The sequence below is a fragment of the Sceloporus undulatus genome, chromosome 5 (genome assembly GCF_019175285.1).
Source record: "Sceloporus undulatus isolate JIND9_A2432 ecotype Alabama chromosome 5, SceUnd_v1.1, whole genome shotgun sequence".
Lineage (NCBI taxonomy): Eukaryota > Metazoa > Chordata > Lepidosauria > Squamata > Phrynosomatidae > Sceloporus > Sceloporus undulatus.
The window spans coordinates 121,310,448-121,330,817 of NC_056526.1; the positions used below are offsets into that span (position 1 = coordinate 121,310,448).

Consider the following 20,370-nt stretch of genomic DNA (forward strand, 5'->3'; position numbering starts at 1 on the left):
TCTTCTGAATGAGGCTCAGGCAGCTACACTAGGACTGTGTTGAGGTGCCATTAGCAATCAATATCTCTGTATGGACAATGCAGTTGCAACAGCTGTTCCAACAGTGCACATAACACACAGTAGTGGTGTGATCACTGCCTCCTATGAATGTGTCAGTTCATACTATCCAGGATATCCTGGCTTGTTTGAGAGATCACCAGCAGTTCCACACAACCTCACAGGCAATCACATGGCTCACTAAACCACATAAAGTGTCCAGTTAAAATCCCACCCCCTCTTCCAGTTACAGTAGGTTAGCAAAGCTCTCCACTGGATTGTCGAATATGGTCAGCTGCTTTCAGACTAATAGATCACACATTGTGCAGGCTTGATCAAGTATGAACATATAGGGTGGATCAAACATATCAGAATGGAACACAGAAGAACATGTGAGCTCTCAAGTAAGACCTATGATCTCGCTAAGAGGGACCTATGAGGGACTTATGATGTTAGTTACCCAAGGAATTGAAACAAAGTACACATGGAAAAATAAAAATAAACTTCCAGTTATATCTAGGGATTGGTCTCAACTAATAACAAAGTTTAAGCAGGTTCTTAATTTGGAAAGGAATGTGAAATTTATTCTTAGGTCAACAAAGGACTAGTTAGTCTGCATAAATTAAAAGTTGTGTTTAATTCAGTAAGACTTCACAGATATTATAAACTTCTTATACATTTAACTGGTGTGACATATAAGGTTTCTAACACTTGGCAAATGCTTCATATTGTCCATCAGCAGATCCTTTGACAGATGATTGATTGCTTTCCCAGTGGATGTCAGTTATGCATGCTAATGCACATATACAATCTTCAAGCTAATTTGCTCCATAGTACTCTTAGAAGTTTATCAGACAAGGGAAATTGGAAGTATAATCCAATGGCAATCTGAACGCAATCATGGGGTTTGATGTTATTGCGTGATAGACTACCACATGCAATTTCAGGCAATGGGAAGTCAGTCCGAACGCAATCATGGGGTTTCACATTATTGTGTGATAGACTACCACATGCAAATTCGGGCAATGGCAAGCTATTTTCGGGCAATGGGGAGTCAGTTTGAACGCAATTCGAATTCATGTAAATTCACTAAACTAACGAATTCATGTGAATGCGTTCTGGCCCCATTTTCTTTTTATTCGAAATTAAGAGAAATTCCTCCCGTGTGATAAACCCCTTACTGCCTTCAGTGGGACTTCCTAGAGTATGCAACAGAAAGTTTCAAAAGCTACAGTTTCTTACAAAATATTCAATTGTGCCATTATTTATATATCCCTCCTTTCAGCCAGCACTCTGTTTATATTCTTGATTTGATTTATTGTATCATAAAATTCCACTGATCTAAAATGATCCACTGATCTAAAATGATGAAAGAGCTGGTTTCTTCAACATATTTTTTTACTGCACACTCAATTTACCTTAAGCAGTGAGTAATTGATGTGTTCTGTTCCACATCAACAGAAAGATCAAGAAAATCTTCATCTTTGCTACTAACCTGGAAATAAAAACAGAAAATTCAATAGCATTTTACAGTACTACCCAGCCAATTGCCTGATTAAAGACTGCATGCCCAGAAACAAATGTTCAGAGGTATGTCTACCAACGTGCCGGCATAATGTCAAAACACCAAACATCAGAATCTAGAAGATTGTGCCATATGTTGTGGAAACATTAAAGCACTTTGACAAGCAGCTATAGAAACACAATTTAAGAAATCTGTCTATTTAATTTCTACCCTGCCTTTCTCCCCAAAGGGATCGAAGGTAACTCACTATATATATATATATATATAAACATATTACAATAAAAGGACATGGTCTGGTATGTGAATGGCCAGGCCTTGAAAGAAAAAAAGATGTCATTTCAATTGTTTCCAATCTATGATCCTATGCAGATGTAACAACTAATCATGGACTGTCTTCTATGCAGATGTAACAGCTTAGCTTTCATTCTTGAAGGAAAGAACTAGTAATTTTAACAATTTCCACTCTGAAAAAGTCTTTGAAAACTACACAGACTATTTGCAGTTTTGGACATACTCTGTGCAAAATTCTCATTTTCTTCACAGAAAAGAACATTTTATATGCAGCAAATAATATTATTGTATAGAAATATTATTTTCTGTGTGGAAAATTGCTGTTTCTTGTCGTGCAAAATTTCAACATAGTTTTGTGAGGCTTTTTTGTTTGGTGTGGAAGCATTTTCTCTGCAAGAAACAGCATTTTCTGTCAATATTATTTCTGTGCAGGAAAGAAGATATTTTCTGTACAGAAAATGTGAATTTTGCAAATAATAAATCCTGACCTGCAATGACTCTCAACAGTCTAAATTTGTCCTCATAAAAAAGTTAAAGCTATGCTATTAACAATAAATACTTTCACCTAATCCAGCAGTTATCAAACTATTATAATCCAGGACACACTGGACTTTCACCTAATCCAGCATTTACCAAACTACTATAATCCAAGACACATACAATCCTGCCTGTATCTCAAAATTTATTTTAACTCTAGAATGTCTGCAGTTGAGATCAGTGGCATGCACAAAGATTAGGGCCTTCTTGGTGTTGGCTCCAGATTTACAGAACTCCTTTCAATAAATTTGTATGTCAACCCTTCTAGACTGGCATTTAGGATTGGCTTGAAGTTTATTTCCTTTACAGCTAATTTTAACCAATAGCATAGTTTATATTTACAGATCAGCTTCACATATGCAATTCACACATTTGTTATCTCTCCAATCATACCTTGTCTCCCACTTTCTTCAGTATGCTGCTGTTTGAGGGTACAGCCCTAACAAGTATCTTTAAATATTTTAAATACATAAAATAAGTATGATGTATGGTTAGTGAATGACAGAAAATGAATTAAGGATGGCAATCTGGATTAGCATCAGAGGATAAAGGAAAGATTAGGATGTCCTCATCCACATGGAAATGCAATTCAATTCCAACCCTTTGCATAGCTCCTTTGAAAAATCCACTAGGAGTTCCAGACACAGAGCAAAGCAATATGTAGCTTGGCCTATACATGCTAAATGTAAAACATTGGATGTAAAAAAGAAATGTGCTTCCAATTTTTATTCAGAAAAGAAATATATTCAACTCCTAGAATTTGGGTGACTAAACTAATGCTTATTTTGCAACAAGCTGTGTATATAGTTATTGCAAAGGCAAAAAACCAACATATTGAATGCATGCCTGTGATTATAAATCTTTGCAGTACCTTCAAATTGAAATTGGACCACCAGCTTAACAAGTATGTGATCTCTCTTAACTGAAGTGTCTAGGCTGGAAGACAATTTGTATTTCTTTGTGATGATTACAATGGATGGGGAAAATTTAATCATGTTATGTTTACCAAGTGATGCAAAAACGTAATACATTCTTAGAACAAGATAATATTTGCTTCACTACATAGAAACATATGCGTTTCCCAGATGGCTTCATAAATCTAAATCTATCAGTGTCTATAGCAGGAATGGGGAATCTATGGTTCTCCAGATGTTGATGAACTACATCACCACTGGCTTACTGGAAGAAGCTGATAGGAATTTGAGTCCAAGAATATTGTGATCACCAGTTCCCTCCAGCCCTTTCCAATAGCTTCTAAATATTCATGGGGAGAATTCATACATAACATCACCCAGCCCAATGCTTACAGTTTCACAGTTCAAGCATCTTGTTTCATTAGTCAGTGTTCCCTGAAAAATCTCATGCACCCAAGTGAGTTCTTGCTTATTGTTCTCTTCTGCTTCATTCACACTGCCGTTTCTCAGTCTGCCATTTTGCTTTTCCTGCTTCTTCTCCTCCTGCAGAATGTCAGCAACTGTGTTGAGTAAGTAGTTTAAAAACTCATGGGCATCTTGCTGCATGTAGTTGTCAAAGAGATCTGCCAAAGAAGAAGGGTAAATGTTTTCCTGGCTTCTGAAGTCAAGGATTTGCCATGTCAGCCCCCCCCCCCCCCCAGCACTCAACTCTCCTCCAAACTAGCTGGTGGTAATGTGGATCAATGAAAAGTCCTTCACACTGGGTGGTTTGGGGACCTGTCCTCTGCACTAGGCTACGATCTGAAGTGACAGGAAATCCAACACCTAGAATCAGAAAGGTTGCACAGGGCTGTAATGTATGTGAGTGTGTTATAGTTGCTAGGAGAAGTCAAACTGCTCAGCTGTGTTTTCCCTTTCAGGAAGATGTAATGATAAGGACAGGCCTAGCTATGCAACTCAGAAAGAGGAAGAGAATGAAGGCAAACAAGAGACCAAGAAGAGGTTGTGGTTAGTTCTGTCTCAGCCTGCTTAGCAGGACAGCCTAGGGGAAGTGTACGGTAGATCAAGGATATGAGTATAGCTATGGGAAGAGGGGGCAAAATGAGAATGTTGGCCCCCCCCATAAAAATTGTGCCTCCTCAATGAAATTTTCCACCAGCCCCCAAATTTCTGGCATTGCAGAAACTTCAGATGAGCTTTTAGAAACACATCTTAAGCATCCAAAGAAAAGGGGCAGGCCAAGTTACCAAGGTAATGCAAACATGGGAAATCAACTCCTCCCTCTGTATCCTCAGATTCTTTATCCTCAGATTCAATGATCAACAGGTTGACAATATTTAAATAACATATAAATTCCAAAAAGCAAAGTTTGATTTTGCCATTTTATATAAGGGGCACTATTTTACAATGCCATTATATTTAATGTGACTTGAACAGCCACTGATTTTGGTATCCATGACGTGTCCTGGAACAAACCCCCAGTGGATACGAAGGGCCAAAGTTCTAAGTATGAACAGTTTTCAATATCGCAGTCTCTGCAATGCTAGAAATGTGGGTAAGGTAGGAAAATTTCATGGAGATGAGAGAGTAAGAGGGAGGGGGAGGTGGCAGTGGAGGAGGAGAAAGTATTGCAGAACAAGCTGCTACACCTTCCTGGTTGGCTGACCCTCTGAGCAATGAAGCAAGAACAGCTGGTGGCCAGAAAGGACTGTGGTCCACCACGATATCCAGAAAAAGAGGATAAGGATGCTTGGTTCTCCACTTACCATTCTCCTTTCGTAACCGTGAGATGAATTTTTTGGGCGGAATCACCCCAACTTTCTTCTTCTGGGTAGCAATACTATGGAACAGATCTGCTAGACAAGTCAGGAGGTTTTCCTTCTTTTTCTGCTGGGCCTTGTATGCCAGAACATTTTCCCGAAATGGCCGGCAAAAATATAGAGCTTGCAGGACAGAGTTACAGTAGCAGGTGTTCCCAAACTGCAAAATCAAAAGAGGGAGGCCAGCAGTGAGATACTCTTTACTGCACATCCAAGTAATCTACTCATCTTGCCCCTGGATTTTTCTCCTCTTTGTTAAATTACCACCATGGTGCTTCTGTTCCAGTAGTTTTCAAACACTCATCAAAATACTTTGGCTGTAATCTAGAAAGCTTTTTACTGGTGTCCTCCACCTTAATTTTTTAAGAGCCACTTGCAATAAAAGCATGCTTCACTTATAGATCCCCACTCCTTTTTTAAAATTGGGGAGTTGGATCTTTTTAGGTGCTGATTTACTACTAGTATAACTCAAGGGTTTAACAGTGGGCAGTTTGGTCAGTTTAGTAGCTCAACATATGGACAGGAACATTTGAAAGCAGTTCAAATGTCATGCCTAACAAGGGAGCCTACAGGGGATAATTTACCCACTGAATGGCTAAGTCTACAGTATTTAACGGAGGTGAGTGTATGTATGAAAAATTTAAATGTCTCAGCCATCACTACAAAGTGCAATAGGTTCAGGACTGGGCAGCTGCACTGGCTATTGCTCTCTACCAAGCATAGTTAATGGATAGGGAGGTTATAAGCTGCAGTTTCACACTATCTAAAGAGCCATACTTAAATTACTCCAGTTACAATCCTCCTTGACTTGCTGCTCTCTTTACCTACTATGGAGACTTGACTACACCTTCAGCAAACCTTGTAGTCACCCCATAGTGGCTGTGACTTGGGAATATGAGGTTTCTCAGGATTTGCAGGCAAGGCGGAGCTTTTCTCCAAAAATCCAGAGAAAAAAAGAACTCCTTTTTATTCTGCATTCACCTGGAAAATGCAAATCAGCAACAGAGATGCGGCTATGTAGCTGGAAATACACTGCACTATCAAGACACATGACTGTTGTCGGCCCACCCTTTTCTTCCAGGTTGCTCCAATCTCACCAGGGTGACTGTGGCGTTATTGGAGTCTCTATGGACTGGGAACTGTGCTGCTGCTACAGGGTGAATAAAGGGTTTTCCACCAATGTAGAGAAGCCCTGGGTCAAAGTAAGAATCTTATTTGTTCCAGCCAGTGTCTTGGTGACATGACTAGAAACAGACTGTAGCTCTCAGAATGGCCATGCTGGCTCTGGCAGTGGCACTGTTGTTACCCCGTTTCCCTACCACCAAGACTGGGACTCAAGGCAAATGAAAATGATTACAATATAGTTAAAGACATAGAAAATGTCAACACTGAAACTAATTAGATAAATTAAACTATTAGCAACATTAAAACAATTTAAAACATACATTTTAAAAGGGTAAAAAGCAATTAAAATAGTACAGTTTAAAACAACACATCACTCTCTTAGAAACCCTTTCCTTAGAAAACTTTAGTTCTAAATGCCTGCCTGAATAAAAAAAAAAGTCAATGCTGATGGAAGGAAGACCTTTCTTCTGCAGCCACCAATTGTACCTGTGAAGGTAGTGGGACTAAAAGAAGGGTTTCTTTGAAGTTCATAAAAGTAACTTTTCCATGCTCACCACAGGATTATAGCAGGAATAGAATGGATGCTTCTGTCAGTGGATCCCTCATCATTTAGGATATTCTTTAGATTGTGACCTGGCACCTCTAAATATGATTTCAGATGCTGACATCTCAAACATATTTCTTCTCTCTCTCTCAGCCTGGCCTATTTGTGCAATGATTGTGAGGATAAAATGTGGGCAAAGAGAGTATGTGTGCCATTGGAGAGAGAAAAAATGGGGTATACATCTAACAAATAAAATAAAAAATAGTTATACTTACATTGACCAGTCCAAAGTAGTGTTCATTGAGTGGAAATTGCTCTGGTCCAATGTCTTTTTCCAGAGCAGAGGCATTGGTGCCCTGTGGGGATAAAAGAATTTAATTTTTCTGCATTAAAATATAATACAGCCAGGCCTCCATATACATGGATTTTTTATACATTGATTCAAGCATCAGTGGCTTGAAAATACAATGGACCCTTGTTATATGCTGGGGTTTGGTTCCAAGATTCCCCGTGGATAACAAGATCCGTGAATACTCAAGTCCCATTAAATATAATAACATAGCAAAATGGTGTCCCTTATAAAAAATGGAAAATCAAGGTTTGATATTTGAAATTTATACTTTTTTGGAACATTTTCAAACTGTGGATGCTTGAATTTGTGTATAAAAAATCCGTGTATAAGAAGGGCTGACTGTATTTTTAAAAATATAAATTCTGAAATGAAAACCATGATTTTGCCATGTTATATAAGGAACACTGTTTCACTATGCCATTGCATTTAATGGGTCTTCAGCATCCATCGATTTTGGAACCAAACCCCAGTATATAACAAGGGCCTATTGTATAAGAAAATTCAAACTGCCCCCCCCCCCCCCTAAAAGTGGATCAGTGGTCTCTACTCTTTAGATTTTCCTTACTACTCACAACCCCATTTTTTTCTCCACCAGTCTCATGGTCCCTCAATACCTTCTCATAGTGGTAGAACTATTTTTATGGGTTTGTGGACCCAACGTCAAGAGTTTGTATTACTATCTACTGTTATATGCATTTGCTATTTTTTAGATTGTACGCCGCTGGCAGGTTTTTATTATTCTTATCGATTTTATCCATTCTCTGTCCAGCGCTGTGCAAATTTACAGCGCTTTATAAATAAAGTGTAATAAATTTAGAGTCATCCACTGTAGTTGATGGGGGAATAGGAAGATACAAAGAAGTACTTCTTCCTACCAGTGCATAAATGAACTTTAGAATTTGCTACCACAAAAACTGTAGTGAGAGCTATCGACCTTTTGTTTCAGTTTGAGCTTAAACAGATTCATGAAGAATGAGGCTATAGGGGTCACTAGTCAATATCAGAGGCAGTAGGACTGATTGCTGAGGGACCAGTGTGGAAGGTCACACACTTGTGTTGCTTCTGGGCTTCTCAAAGACAACTGGTTGGCCACCATGGAGCAAGAATCCTTGCTGTTATCACGCTGTAGAATTAATGCAGTTTGACACTGCTTTAACTGCCATGACTCCACCCTATGTAATCCTGGGATTTGTAGTTTGTTGTGGCACCAGAGTTCTCTGACAGAGAAGGCTAAATATCTTACAAAACTCCAAATCCCCAAATCCCATAGCACTGAGCTATAGCTGTTAAAGTGGTGTCAAACTGCATTAATTCTGCAGTGTAAATGCAGCCTGGACTAGATAGGCCTCCCAGGCCTCTTTTTACTTCCTTAGTCCTCATCCTCCACCCTTCCAGATATCATGAAGCACATGGAAATCTTGGTGATTTTAAACTAAAAGCAGAGATTCATTACTTATGATGTATGACATCTAAATGGATCACCAAGGAACTCTCTCACCCGATACCTCATTAAAGTGTCACCATCTGTTTCCCACACAGAATAATGTATAAAAGCAAACAGTCAATAGGGCTTTCTGATATTATCTGGTTTTATTTATTTCTGCAGTCAAATCTCATGTTTCCATATTCTTTCTGAATGCCCACTTTTCAAGGGGTGGGGACTGAACAGAACTGAAGAAATGTTTTACTCCAGTCTGGCTTTATATAGCAACTGTTTTGGTTTTCTCTCTCGGTAAAAAAAAAACTTTTATAGAACTGGAACAGCTGCATCATGAGAAATAGAAAAGAAAATTGCAGAGACCCTGCTGGCTTTAAAAGTAAACCAACCTGCTTGCAGTTGGCAGCTAGCATTAACACTGCAAGCTTTTTAAAAAGTTTCATCTTCCTCCCAGAACACTTTACTTGCTATATTCCAGCTTCATGGTTCCCACTGAAAACAAAGGGCTGTACTGATTTTTTTCCAAGAGTATCTGAGTTCCCAGTCCACCTGAGCCTTTCTGAAAGAAAAGGGGCCAATGGGAAGGCATGCAATGCAACAATGATCCATTGTAGATGACTCCTGTTTTCCATGGGCTTGGCTCCTGTGAATGTCTACTTCAGATTACATCATTAGTAGCCATGGGAGTATCATATGCACTGGGGGATTTTTTAAAGATGCACTACATCCATCAAGAAGGCCAGGCATCAGCCCTGACAAAACAAAGCAGGCCCTCATTGCCCATTTTCCATTGCTGGAATGTTGGACTGGAACTTCAGCTGTGCATCTGTGAAATCCCAAGCAAGTGGAGTGAAAAAAATTGATTTTCCCACTCCAACACATTGAATACCCCCCAAAACTGGCTAGGAACCCCTTCCCTGGAGCTGGCATTGGCGCTGGGGAAAGAGGGAGAAAGATGAAGTTCAGTAATATGTATCACTGTCACATTGGATTGAGGACTTTAGTCCCCTTCTGTCTCATTTCTGTCATTTGCTAGCTTGTGACATACAAAGATGTAGGTCAGCTCCCTTTCTTCTAGCTTTGAGCATCTCTTAACATTCTGAGTGGCTGCTTCCTTGGCCTGCAGCTACCAACACCGTCATTCTGCTTCCTCGCTAACAGTTGCATTGTCAGTCTCTATTTGTGTTCTTATGTTTTCATTTTCTTCCAGGAATGTACTTCTCTCTCCTCTCATGAATGAATGAATACAGTTTAGCAGATTTGTCCATATTTGTGCATGCAAATCCATCCTACCACTCACACCTCCTAATAGTTTATTATTCTTCTGCTTTCCATAGTTTCCTTCTTTGTGTTTCAGTTTTTTCATGGGCTTCTTGCTTCTTTTATCCCCTCCCCTTAATAGCATGCCAGCTACAGATGCTGGCGAAATGTCAGGAATAAACTCTTCTAGAACATGGCCACATAGCCCGAAAAAACCACAAAAAAACTATGGATGCCGGCCATGAAAGCCTTCGACATCACATAAGACAGCTATTGTTGTTGAACCCTTCCAGGAACAACAAAAGCTGCATGCCATCTATCTTATGTACATTTACTTGAGAGTAAGCTACACCAGACACATGGCAGGGATGACTAGTACATTATGTGTTTGTATGTTAGTCTTAATATTTAAGGATGACTAAATGATAGTAGATGTAAACAGTAATTTCCTCTCCTCATTTCTGTAACAGACACCTAATTTGCTACACCTTAGGTTTGGTAGATATATATATGGTTTTGCATTTTCTTTTGAGACTGTTACACATGCAATCCTGAATTTTCTAATATGTCTCCATAGATTTTCCATTCAAAGTAGTGTATTTGAATTCCCATACCTAGGATATAGACCAGAATGATGTGTGCAGTCAAGAAATAAGAAGAAGATTATGAATGGGAAGGGAAACCTATGAAAGAACTAGAAAAGAGTAAAGCTATACTGTACAATTGAGTATGAAATTTAGAATCATCCAAGCTAATGTATTCCCCATCACCATGTATGGATGCAACAGCTGGACAGTAAAGGAAACAGGCAGAGGTAAAATCAACTCATTTGAAAAGTGATGCTGGAGAAGAGTGCTGTGGATACTGTGGGCAGCCAAAAGGACAAACAGCTGGATCTTGGAGCAGATAAAGCCAGAAATCTCCTTGGAAGCCAATGGCCTGTTACAGACAGCCAAAATAAAGCTGCTTCGAGTCACAGTGGAGGTATGGTGTTTCAATGATGTATGCATCCTAAGAGTCCAGAAGCCGCACCAAAGCCATGCTCCAGTCCTTGATGAGAAGGCATGGATCACTGGGAAAAACAGAGGGTAGAAGAAGGAGAGGAAGACAGCATGCCATATGAATGGACTCTATCAGGGGGGACATGGGCATGAGCTTGCAGGAACTAAGTAGAGAAACAGAAGCTAGGGGTTCTTGGAGGTGTCTCATCCACAGGGTCACCATGAGTCAAAATTGATTTGAGAGCAGATAACAACAAAACAAAGTGAAAGGAGGAATGTAATTATAGGTACTATAGACATATATTTACATTCAGTTAATAGCATCTTAGATATCTTTCCCCTTTGCTTACTAATTTTATTTTTATTTACTCAATTTTATAATATTTCATTTACTGTTTTGCCACAGCTTTCATGGTAATCCAGTTGCTTTCTACTTTTGTTGTAGCTGTTAATGCAATGCTTTCTGTGTTTTCATTTTTTATTTTAAAAGGTACTTGCAAGTAGGCAAAATTAATAACAGCCTTTCTGCTAATGTTGATCTGCTCTCTCATCTTAAAAATCTTTCTGGTTTTCCTGATGGTGTGCTCTGCTCGTCTTTTGCTCCCAACACAGACATGTGGGTCTCTGTTCCTCTTCTACCAATCCACAACAGGCTACTAAATCTCTCTTTCTCTCTCTCTCTCTCTCTCCTTCCTTCCTTCCTTCCTTCATAATTGTTCATAATTGAATCACAACTGCATCCAATTTTTACATTTTGCTTACAAATTGTGTCCCCCTTCTCTTTCCAAAAGGAGTGAAATACCAGGCTTTGTGTTTGTGCATTTTTTCTCATCATACAAAACCACATGTTTTTTCAGTTATAAAAATGATGTTGAGCTGCATGGAGCCCTGTCCACATAGAGGTAAACAGCTCACATCATGTTTAGGTCAGGCCTTTGTATGTGGTAATTATGCAAAGAGGCAATACCTGCATATTGTGTATATTGATAATCAATTTTCTATACTCCTAATCAATTTGTGGGCATTTCTTTTTCTAGACCAAATTATTGTGCCTCACACTTTATGTGTTACTCTCTTCTAGATCCTCCTGCTTACTTTACCAGATGCTAGAGAAGGGTGGACAGTATGGATTGGGGAGATTCAGAATACATTATGAGTGTAAACATGTCTACTCAGAAGAGAGTAACATAAAATTCAGAAGGATTTTGCCCCAACTAATCTGCAAAATTTAAAAGAACATTAGTAAGGCAATCATATTTTTCAACACACACACACACACACACACACACACACACACACACACACATATTAAAGAAATCATTTTATTCAGTTTATCTCATTTTCTCACATTTTAATCCATGCAGTTCTGACTTTGGGCAGTACAACTGATGATCATTCAATGAAGCAATAGCACCAGCTTTACCAAACATGAATCCTGAACATACCGTTGATGGGTTTCCAAGCCAATCACATTCATTTTGGTCATTGTTCAAAGAGAATATAAAAACAGTATCATTCGGCAATTATACTAATAGTTAAAAATAACACTCTTTTGCCAAGCTTCTAGGATATTTATAGTGATTTAATTCTTTCCCTCTCTACAGCCACCACTGTTGCCACAGCAGAAAGTTCATCTTCTAAGCTAAAATAAATCAAGATGTAGCTTATGTATACTACAGAATAAGCAGACTTTTGATACTAGCTATTCTTTCAATAGGGACTAAATGAACACATCAGCTAAAGTTCCCAAAACCATTCATACATTTCCTCATGTCAGAGCATAAAGTAAAATTGTCATCACCATTCAAAAGGTATATATAAGCAACCAAATTGAGATAGGGGGATAGCTATTCCACAAGGGCCCACAACAAACTATAGTTACCAGTGCGTGTGTTTGTACATCCAGCCGAGCAGTTCAATTACTTGCAGAATTCTTTAAGTGATATAGTTCCTGGAGCTAAAAAAATCAATAGCTGTGCTTTAGGGATTGTCCAAATGTGCATAAAAGCAATGGACCATACAGTTTTCTCAGAGTGTTTTTAAAATATGTAAAAACGCCCAGCAATGTAACACAGTATGGAATCATGTTCACTTTGAGATTTATTCAGCCTGCAGATTCTCACCACAGGGATTGACAAGTGGCATTACACACCAATATCCCGAGTAGGTATAATGCATGTAACACTATCAGAAGCTATTATGGTATGTTCAAGGTTTGCATTGAATTCAAATATTATTTTAGCTATTGTTCAGAGGTCCAGGGAGGAGAGATGTAAGGTGGGGGGGGGGGGAACTGATTATAGCAGGAGGACAAAACCATACATGGCAGCAACAAACACACACACCTTTGCAGTTGAACTGCAGCAAGCACTTAGAGCAACTGAAGCTAAACTGTCAGATTATGAGTGATGGGGAAAGACGCAGTGCAGAGGATTTTGGTAACAATTGGGAAATGACAGCAAATCACAGGAACACACAATCACCAATGGACATCTAGTCCTCCATCCCTTTTCCCAGAGAGGTCAGCCACAAGAGTCTGAGAGGCCCATATGCAGTAGATGAAGACAAAAGCTTTTTCCTATGGTTGTTCCCAACAGCTGTATTCATGGACATTTAGCCTATAAGCTTGGGGGCCTCCGGGGAGTAATTATGACTAGACTAGAAGTTATTGAAATACCTTCTACAATTGCACCAGATTCTTTCCTTGTCGGCTTTGCCCCTAGAAGTTTTGCAAAAGAAGCTTATGAGTATTTCAAAATTGGTACCACATGGAACAAGCCCAATGATACAGAGGAATCTTCTCGTCGCTTCTCTCTGGGAAAAGAGATGACAGAGACTATGTACTGGTCCAATTCATAGTCTCTGTCACAAGAGCCAAATCCTTGAAGTGGGGAATCACCCATCTAGCAACCACAAGACATATTTTTCATCTAAGCAAAAGCAGGTTGAAATGGGAAAACACAGAAAGGCATGGAGAAATAACTCACAGCAAAGAAAGAGAAAAAGCAAAACAACAACAACAACAGTAACAACAAGACAGCCTCTTAAGAAGATACTAATTTACAGACAAATTACAAATGCTAAATTAGATGCATAGGTGCAAATTAGAAATATAACAAAAATTAAATTAAAAATAGAGCACATCTGCAATATGTCTTGGCAGGGAAAACTGTGGCCAGGTGACATTCAGGGCAGCACACTCTGCTATCTGATGGGCAACTCCAGGGCTCCTGTCCTCCCTTCTCATGGTCTCAGTTTTCAAAGTGGGTCTGCATTGGATATGGGACCCAATGCAGCATGTGCATTTTAAGACAAAATAGCAAAAAAAAAAAAAAAAAATGTAGTCCAAAGATTTTGAAAGTATTAAACAAGCCATCCAATTAAATATTAATTAACAACAGTTAAAACCACATTAAAAACATATTACATATTACGACACAGTGTACCCATTGTACACCTTTCTACTGAAATCAGTTAAAAGTTGAAGGCCTGTTTAAATAAGGTCTTTGGCTGCTGTCAAAAAGAAAAGGAGGAGGTAGGGAGAAGTCTCTCCTCATTATACAAGTCAGTAAGTGTGGTGAGATAGTGGGAAAGCCCTCCTTGCTAATAGCATAAGACTTGCACAGACTCATAGGAGATAGAGAAGATTTCAGAGAATCTGGACCTAAGTCTTGTAGGGTGTTATTGGTCACAACCAATACTTTGAATTGTGCCTGGAAACAGATGAGTAGCCAGTGAAGCAGCCAGTGCTTGCAACAAGAGAATTATAACCCACCAGTAGAGGACTGTCCTTTGTAAAGAGTAGACACATGTCTAACCTTCCTGTCAATTTACAGTGTGACCTCCAAATCCATGGGATCGGTATCCACAGTTCCACTTACTCATATCTGCAAAAATATTTTTTCTCTAGACAATTTCTACATCCTCCAGCATGATTCCATGGTATTCTTCTAGCCAAAGTAGATCATAGGGTTGCACTGGAGAACCTAGGAATGCCTAGAGAAGTGTTGGCTCTAGGAACCTCAAGGTTCTCCAGTATGACTCTATGGTCAATTTCCACCAGAAGACATTCATTTCAATAGGACGCACTATTATCCATGGTTTTGCATTTCCACGGTAAGTTCAGGAACCTATTCCCTGCAGATACAGGGTTTGTACTGTATAGCATTCATCTAGCTGGATTGCTAAATGAGGCTGGAGAAAGAGTGGCAGCAAAGTCAGCCCCTTGCTTAGCTACATGATTAGCCCTACATTTTTGGCTGTAAATTCCCACTTCAATATAGGATGGGGCTCCTAAGCCTGACAGGGAACCCTAATATAAGAGAAATAGTAGCAGCAAAAGAAGTGAGAAATTCAGGTGTTCTGAGTATGACAGTGCTGCATATGAAGGAGAAGCTGTACATACTGCATTCCCTCCCTCCTTCACCATAAGGATGAATTCCTTCCTGCTGAATAAATAAAAATGGAAACAGTCTTATTTTTAATATTCTAGTTAATCCTCGCTCCAAAACCATTCTAACATTCTCCAGTCAATTCTGCCATCTGAGGCCTAGTTCAAATGTCCTCCACCATAAAGAATCATTATGGAAAAAACTGCAAACTCAAACAGCCAATAATATCAATATAACATCCTTCCTCTTCATCTGAGTTACCAAATTAGATCTGGTTAATTTCACTGTGTTGATCTTTAATTTACAGTATTCATTTCAGTTAATAACATAACACAAATGTTTGCAAATGAGACAAAACAAAAATCAATAGAAACCTAATGATTCCTCTACAATACCTGATACTTGCACTGGTATAGGAGCATATTGTATCAAATCAGTTTAAAAGAAAGAAAGAAAGATCTATCTCAGTGGCACAAGATAGATAATTGAAATAGATAGTGAAAATAACTTGGAGCAATATTCTCCCAACTAAAAAATGAATGAAGCATTTAAATTGCTGTAGTTTAGGGGCACAAAACACCAGCATTTGTCAGTGCTTGAACTAATAATTTACTACACAGATATTTAAACCAGTGTTGTTAGTTGCTGGTTTAGGGGCTTTTTAAAATCAATATTTGTCATCATCGAGAGTCTCCCGGCTCTACCTTAATAGTTCCTACAGTAGCCCCTGTAAGGTACTGTATGCCAGCAGAATACTCACTAGATTGCAAATTCTAAGGAGAGGGAAATGCTGAAATACTTAGGATTTTACCACATCAGTCTTGTAAGGTGCCACAATTGTGTTAGTCTTGGAAATGCAAACATACTGGGTTGGGGACGGTAATTATCACACAGCCTCTGTTCATCTCCATGCCCTGTCCCCTTCCCAGGATGTCTTTTGGTTTATATTTCTTTATATTTTTATTAGCACAATTACACAATCATGGCACTCTATTAAGTAGAAAAGAAATGAAGCAATGGTGAGGGAACACCTACTTGGGATTAACGGGGAGAGAGGAGCAGACTCACACCCACTTGCGACAGGTGACCACCTGCATATTGGAACTGCTTGGGGAGGAATTTATCACACATGAATCAATAGTGGAAAAGCAGCATGGTTAGGAAACATTGATGGGTTTTGCTCATCAATGACAAGGTGCGTTCCAGCAATGGACAGACTACAGACCAGCTACTGGACAGGCACAGCATCATGAGATAAAGTATAGTCACAATACTGCTATCCTGCAATAATTTCACTTTTTAGACCTCATGTGATAAAGTTCTTAGAGGCAACACCTTTCTTAAAACCAATCAAAAGTTCAGGAGTGAGGTAAAATTTGGCTTCAAGTTCCTCTGTCTCACCATTCATTCACCACCATAAGAGACAATCATATGTGGTGGGGCGACGGTACATGTGCCCACAGAGAGGGCTCTAAGTGCCACCTCTGGCACAGGTACCATAGGTTCGCCATCACTGGTCTACATCATGCATAATTATACTGGGATGTATGCAGGCTTGTGGTTTCCCTATCTGTGGGGCAGTGAATGCACTCCAGCCTGTAGTCCAGATTTTGAAGGATTTATCCAAGGCATTCAACTGTTCTCCCAAAATGGTTTCAGCACCTCAGACAGCTCCTTTAACTTTTGGATTAAAATTCAGAGCATATTTACCATTCCATTGACATAGAAGCCACAACCCACTGTGTAAATATGTTGGGAATTTGATAATCCACCATTTATACTCATGTGCCTGTGCATGTCCACATCAAAAGTAACTTTCACTGATCAGAGTACAAAATGTGTTTGCTATGTCAAATTATGTTGTAAGCTCAATTTTATTTTGTATATATTCAATAAAGATTATTTTTTTTAAAAAAGTAACTTTCAAAAGCTCTGCTTGTAGTGAGCCGTATACCATTTTTGTTGGGTTTTTTGTGTTTGGACTCAGATGTTTTTCTGTTTATTCCCTTATTGTATTTTGAACAGAAACATTTATGTAAAAAAAAAAAGTTACAAAACTGCATTATTTATGCAACATGTCAGCTAGTTAATACTGTCAACAGATGAAATCTACTACAAACAAACAGTGGAGTAATATTTGTAATGAATGTGATGTTGCTTGTTTTTTGCAAGTCATTTGTTCAGATTTGTTCAGAGGGGGGTTAACTTTGCCTCCCGCTGAGGCTAAGAGATTGCGACTTGCCATAGGCCAAACAAGTGAGTTTCCATGGTCGAGAGGGAATTTGAATCTTGGGAGTTTATCACACATGAGGAATTTATCTTAATTTTGAATGAAAAGAAAGTGGGGCCAGAACACAGTCACGTGAATTTGCTAGTTCAGCAAATTTACATGAATTCGGTTCCCTCTTGTTCCAATGACCCAGCCAAATCTGCAGCTTCCTGCAAGCACACACACACACACACACACACACACACACACACAAATATTATGTGCCTCAGCCACTTTCATCCAAGCTGAAGAACAACATACAATGGTCACAGGACCAGCTCAAGACATTTTGCTGCCTCAGATGAAGCAAGTGGTGGCCTCCACACCTACCTAATGAAAGGTACCTAAACCTGCCACATTTTTATGGCACATGAGTGAGAAAATCCCACAAATGCCTCTCTCTGTCCTTAGCAGTAAAAACCAAGACAAAGAAAGCCTAATAATAACTGATTCACTATTCTGCTGTTCTTTCCTGACACCAAAGCTTCCTGCCTGAGGTAGCCACCTCACCTTGTCTAATAACAGGCCTAGCTCTGACATGGGTCTTGCAGCTCTTCTCCTGCAGTGTAAACAACATGAAAGATCTGGCCAGAGAATCCCCACTTATGCCCCTCAGCTGTCCAGTCCCATACACAAGGAATGGCAGACCAGCTTAAGGCAATGACAGGGGAGCTGAGACGGCTAAAGGCAAAGCCTCTATTATGATTCAGAGCCCTTTGTTGTTTAGATTATAATACACACATGGACAGATCCAAAGCTGCTGATCTGTTACAGCTGCCACCCACCTGAAGATACAGCCCCTATCAAAAAATTTGTTGTAAACACTGAACACTGCCAAACAGACCTCATTAATGTCTCAGTAGCAAGCTGACCAACCAAGTTGCCAGTAAAAGCCATGTCAAAATGAAGTTCTCTCACAAAAGGCAGAGTGTAAACATTTTCTTATCTTTAGGACAGTAAAAGCAATAAATGTCCACTATAAATTCTCAATAAACTGTCATGGTTAAATAATCATTTTAAGGACTGTCTGTGAAATATATCTGCACTTTAAAAGTATAAATGCCTTGAAAAGTCTCTTTTAACCATTGTTTCTACATATTGCTGCCTACGGCCCCAAAAGAAGAAATTTCTACTGTTCATCTGCAACAGTGGTGGGAATACCATTAGGTAGTATTTTTGTGTCATGTGCTTATTCAATTTGGCTTTCAGAGACCTTGTAATGCACAGCTTGTCACAGCGTGTGCTATGAAAGCCCTCAACGCTGAATGACTGTGTGTGGCCCAACTAGCTAAACAAGCTGGTCATTTCAAGTAAAGCCATAGCTTAAGAGCCACATCCCTGTGGAATGGATATGGAAAAGACATTGCTGCACAAAACTACAATGTTTTGTTAAGGAAATAAAGTGTCACTTTAAAAAAAAAATAGATTGAGAAGGCTCACATATACTTATATTACATATATGTGGTTATTGCTCCAGATACGTAAGAGGCTTCCACAGTCAAATAATACCTCCATAGTTTTTCCCTCAGTCCCATTTCCCCTAAATTCTAGGGTCAGCCCCTCACAACCAGAAGTATATGCTGTACACCAGTCTTCCTTTGTCTCCAACTCTTCCTATTGCCTCTTGCAAAATTACTGGAGCTCTTATTGAGTTCTCTCTAGTCAAGAGTCCTCTTCCTGAAAACCTCTGATGCCCGCATCAAGCTTCACCAGCAACCTCACAGCACAGCTTTCTGTTTCCAAATACCCTAAAGCTACCAGATCCCATGTGATTTTGGAAGCCAAGCAGGGTCAGTCCTGGTTAGTACTTGGATGGGAGATTGCAAATCCCAAATGCTATACGCTATATTTCAGATAAAGAAAATAGTAAAACCCTATCTGAGTATTCATTGTTTAGGAAAATCCTATGAAGTTCATGGGGTCACTATAAGCTGACATGTGACTTGAACACATAGTTACCTGTACCAGAACATAGATTTTTCTGCAAATTTCCCTCTGGTTTAAAAACCTTCCTTCTTTTGATGGACTTACTGTCCGCTAATCTTATTTGTTGATTCCCAACCTGACCAATCCTACCAAATGCAGATCCTTTCCCCTAATTGTTTTGCAAATTGTCATGCTGAAGCTTCCCTTCCACAGGAGCCATAATCAAAATAGCCACAACTATCAATTGCAAAGGCAGTCTATTAGGTCCAATAAAGAGAAGCAAAGCTAAACTTGAAACATAGTAAAGTCATGTAGGGGTAGCTATGTTGGCCATATAGCAAATCCCATAACATTCAAACAATACCTTTATTGGACCAACCAAAATGCACAATTACATGTTGCAAGCTTTCAAAGTCACACTGGCTTCTTCCTCAGGCAAACAGGAGAAAAAAATTGACGATATCAGTCATAGGCCTGCATTTTCTGTTTATGGTTTTAGTTCAGAGGTAGGGAGGGCTATCTGCAGGCTGGCACCTCCTCCTTTTTTGGCCATGCGGTCACTGGGAGATTCTCATAGTCAAGGAAATTTAATGTCCGTTTGCAATTCAAAGATGTTTCCTTGGAATCCAGCATGTCTCCTTCCTCTGTGAAGCCACAGGCTCCTATGTAGGTAGAGAACACTGAATTTCTCAAGACGTCTTGATGTTTTGCATCAGGAAAACTTTAGGTAGTGTAGAGATAAACCATGCCAATAAGTCCAATATTGATGAAAAAGCCAGTGTGACTTCAAAAGCTTGCAACATGCAATTGTGCATTTTAGTTGGCTTAATAATGGACATAGTAAAGTCAGTTACATTATATCTTCATAGGGAACTCAAAGATAATAAAAAGACAAAAAGCACACAGATAAGAATAGTATGATTCTTCCTCACAGTTCTAGG

General features: G+C 39.2%; 1 protein-coding gene across 1 annotated transcript in view; it reads right to left on the reverse strand.

Annotated features, from left to right (window-relative positions):
- The window catches only part of USP46 (ubiquitin specific peptidase 46), a 32,030-nt gene that overhangs the window by 5,946 nt on the left and 5,714 nt on the right, over positions 1-20,370 (reverse strand). Inside the window, exons 2-5 of the mRNA XM_042469470.1 lie at positions 7,068-7,148; positions 5,070-5,283; positions 3,697-3,926; positions 1,455-1,531 (exon numbers count right to left, since the gene is read on the reverse strand). Of these exons, the coding sequence (XP_042325404.1) occupies positions 1,455-1,531; positions 3,697-3,926; positions 5,070-5,283; positions 7,068-7,148 (602 nt within the window). The remainder of the gene's footprint in view (positions 1-1,454; positions 1,532-3,696; positions 3,927-5,069; positions 5,284-7,067; positions 7,149-20,370) is intronic.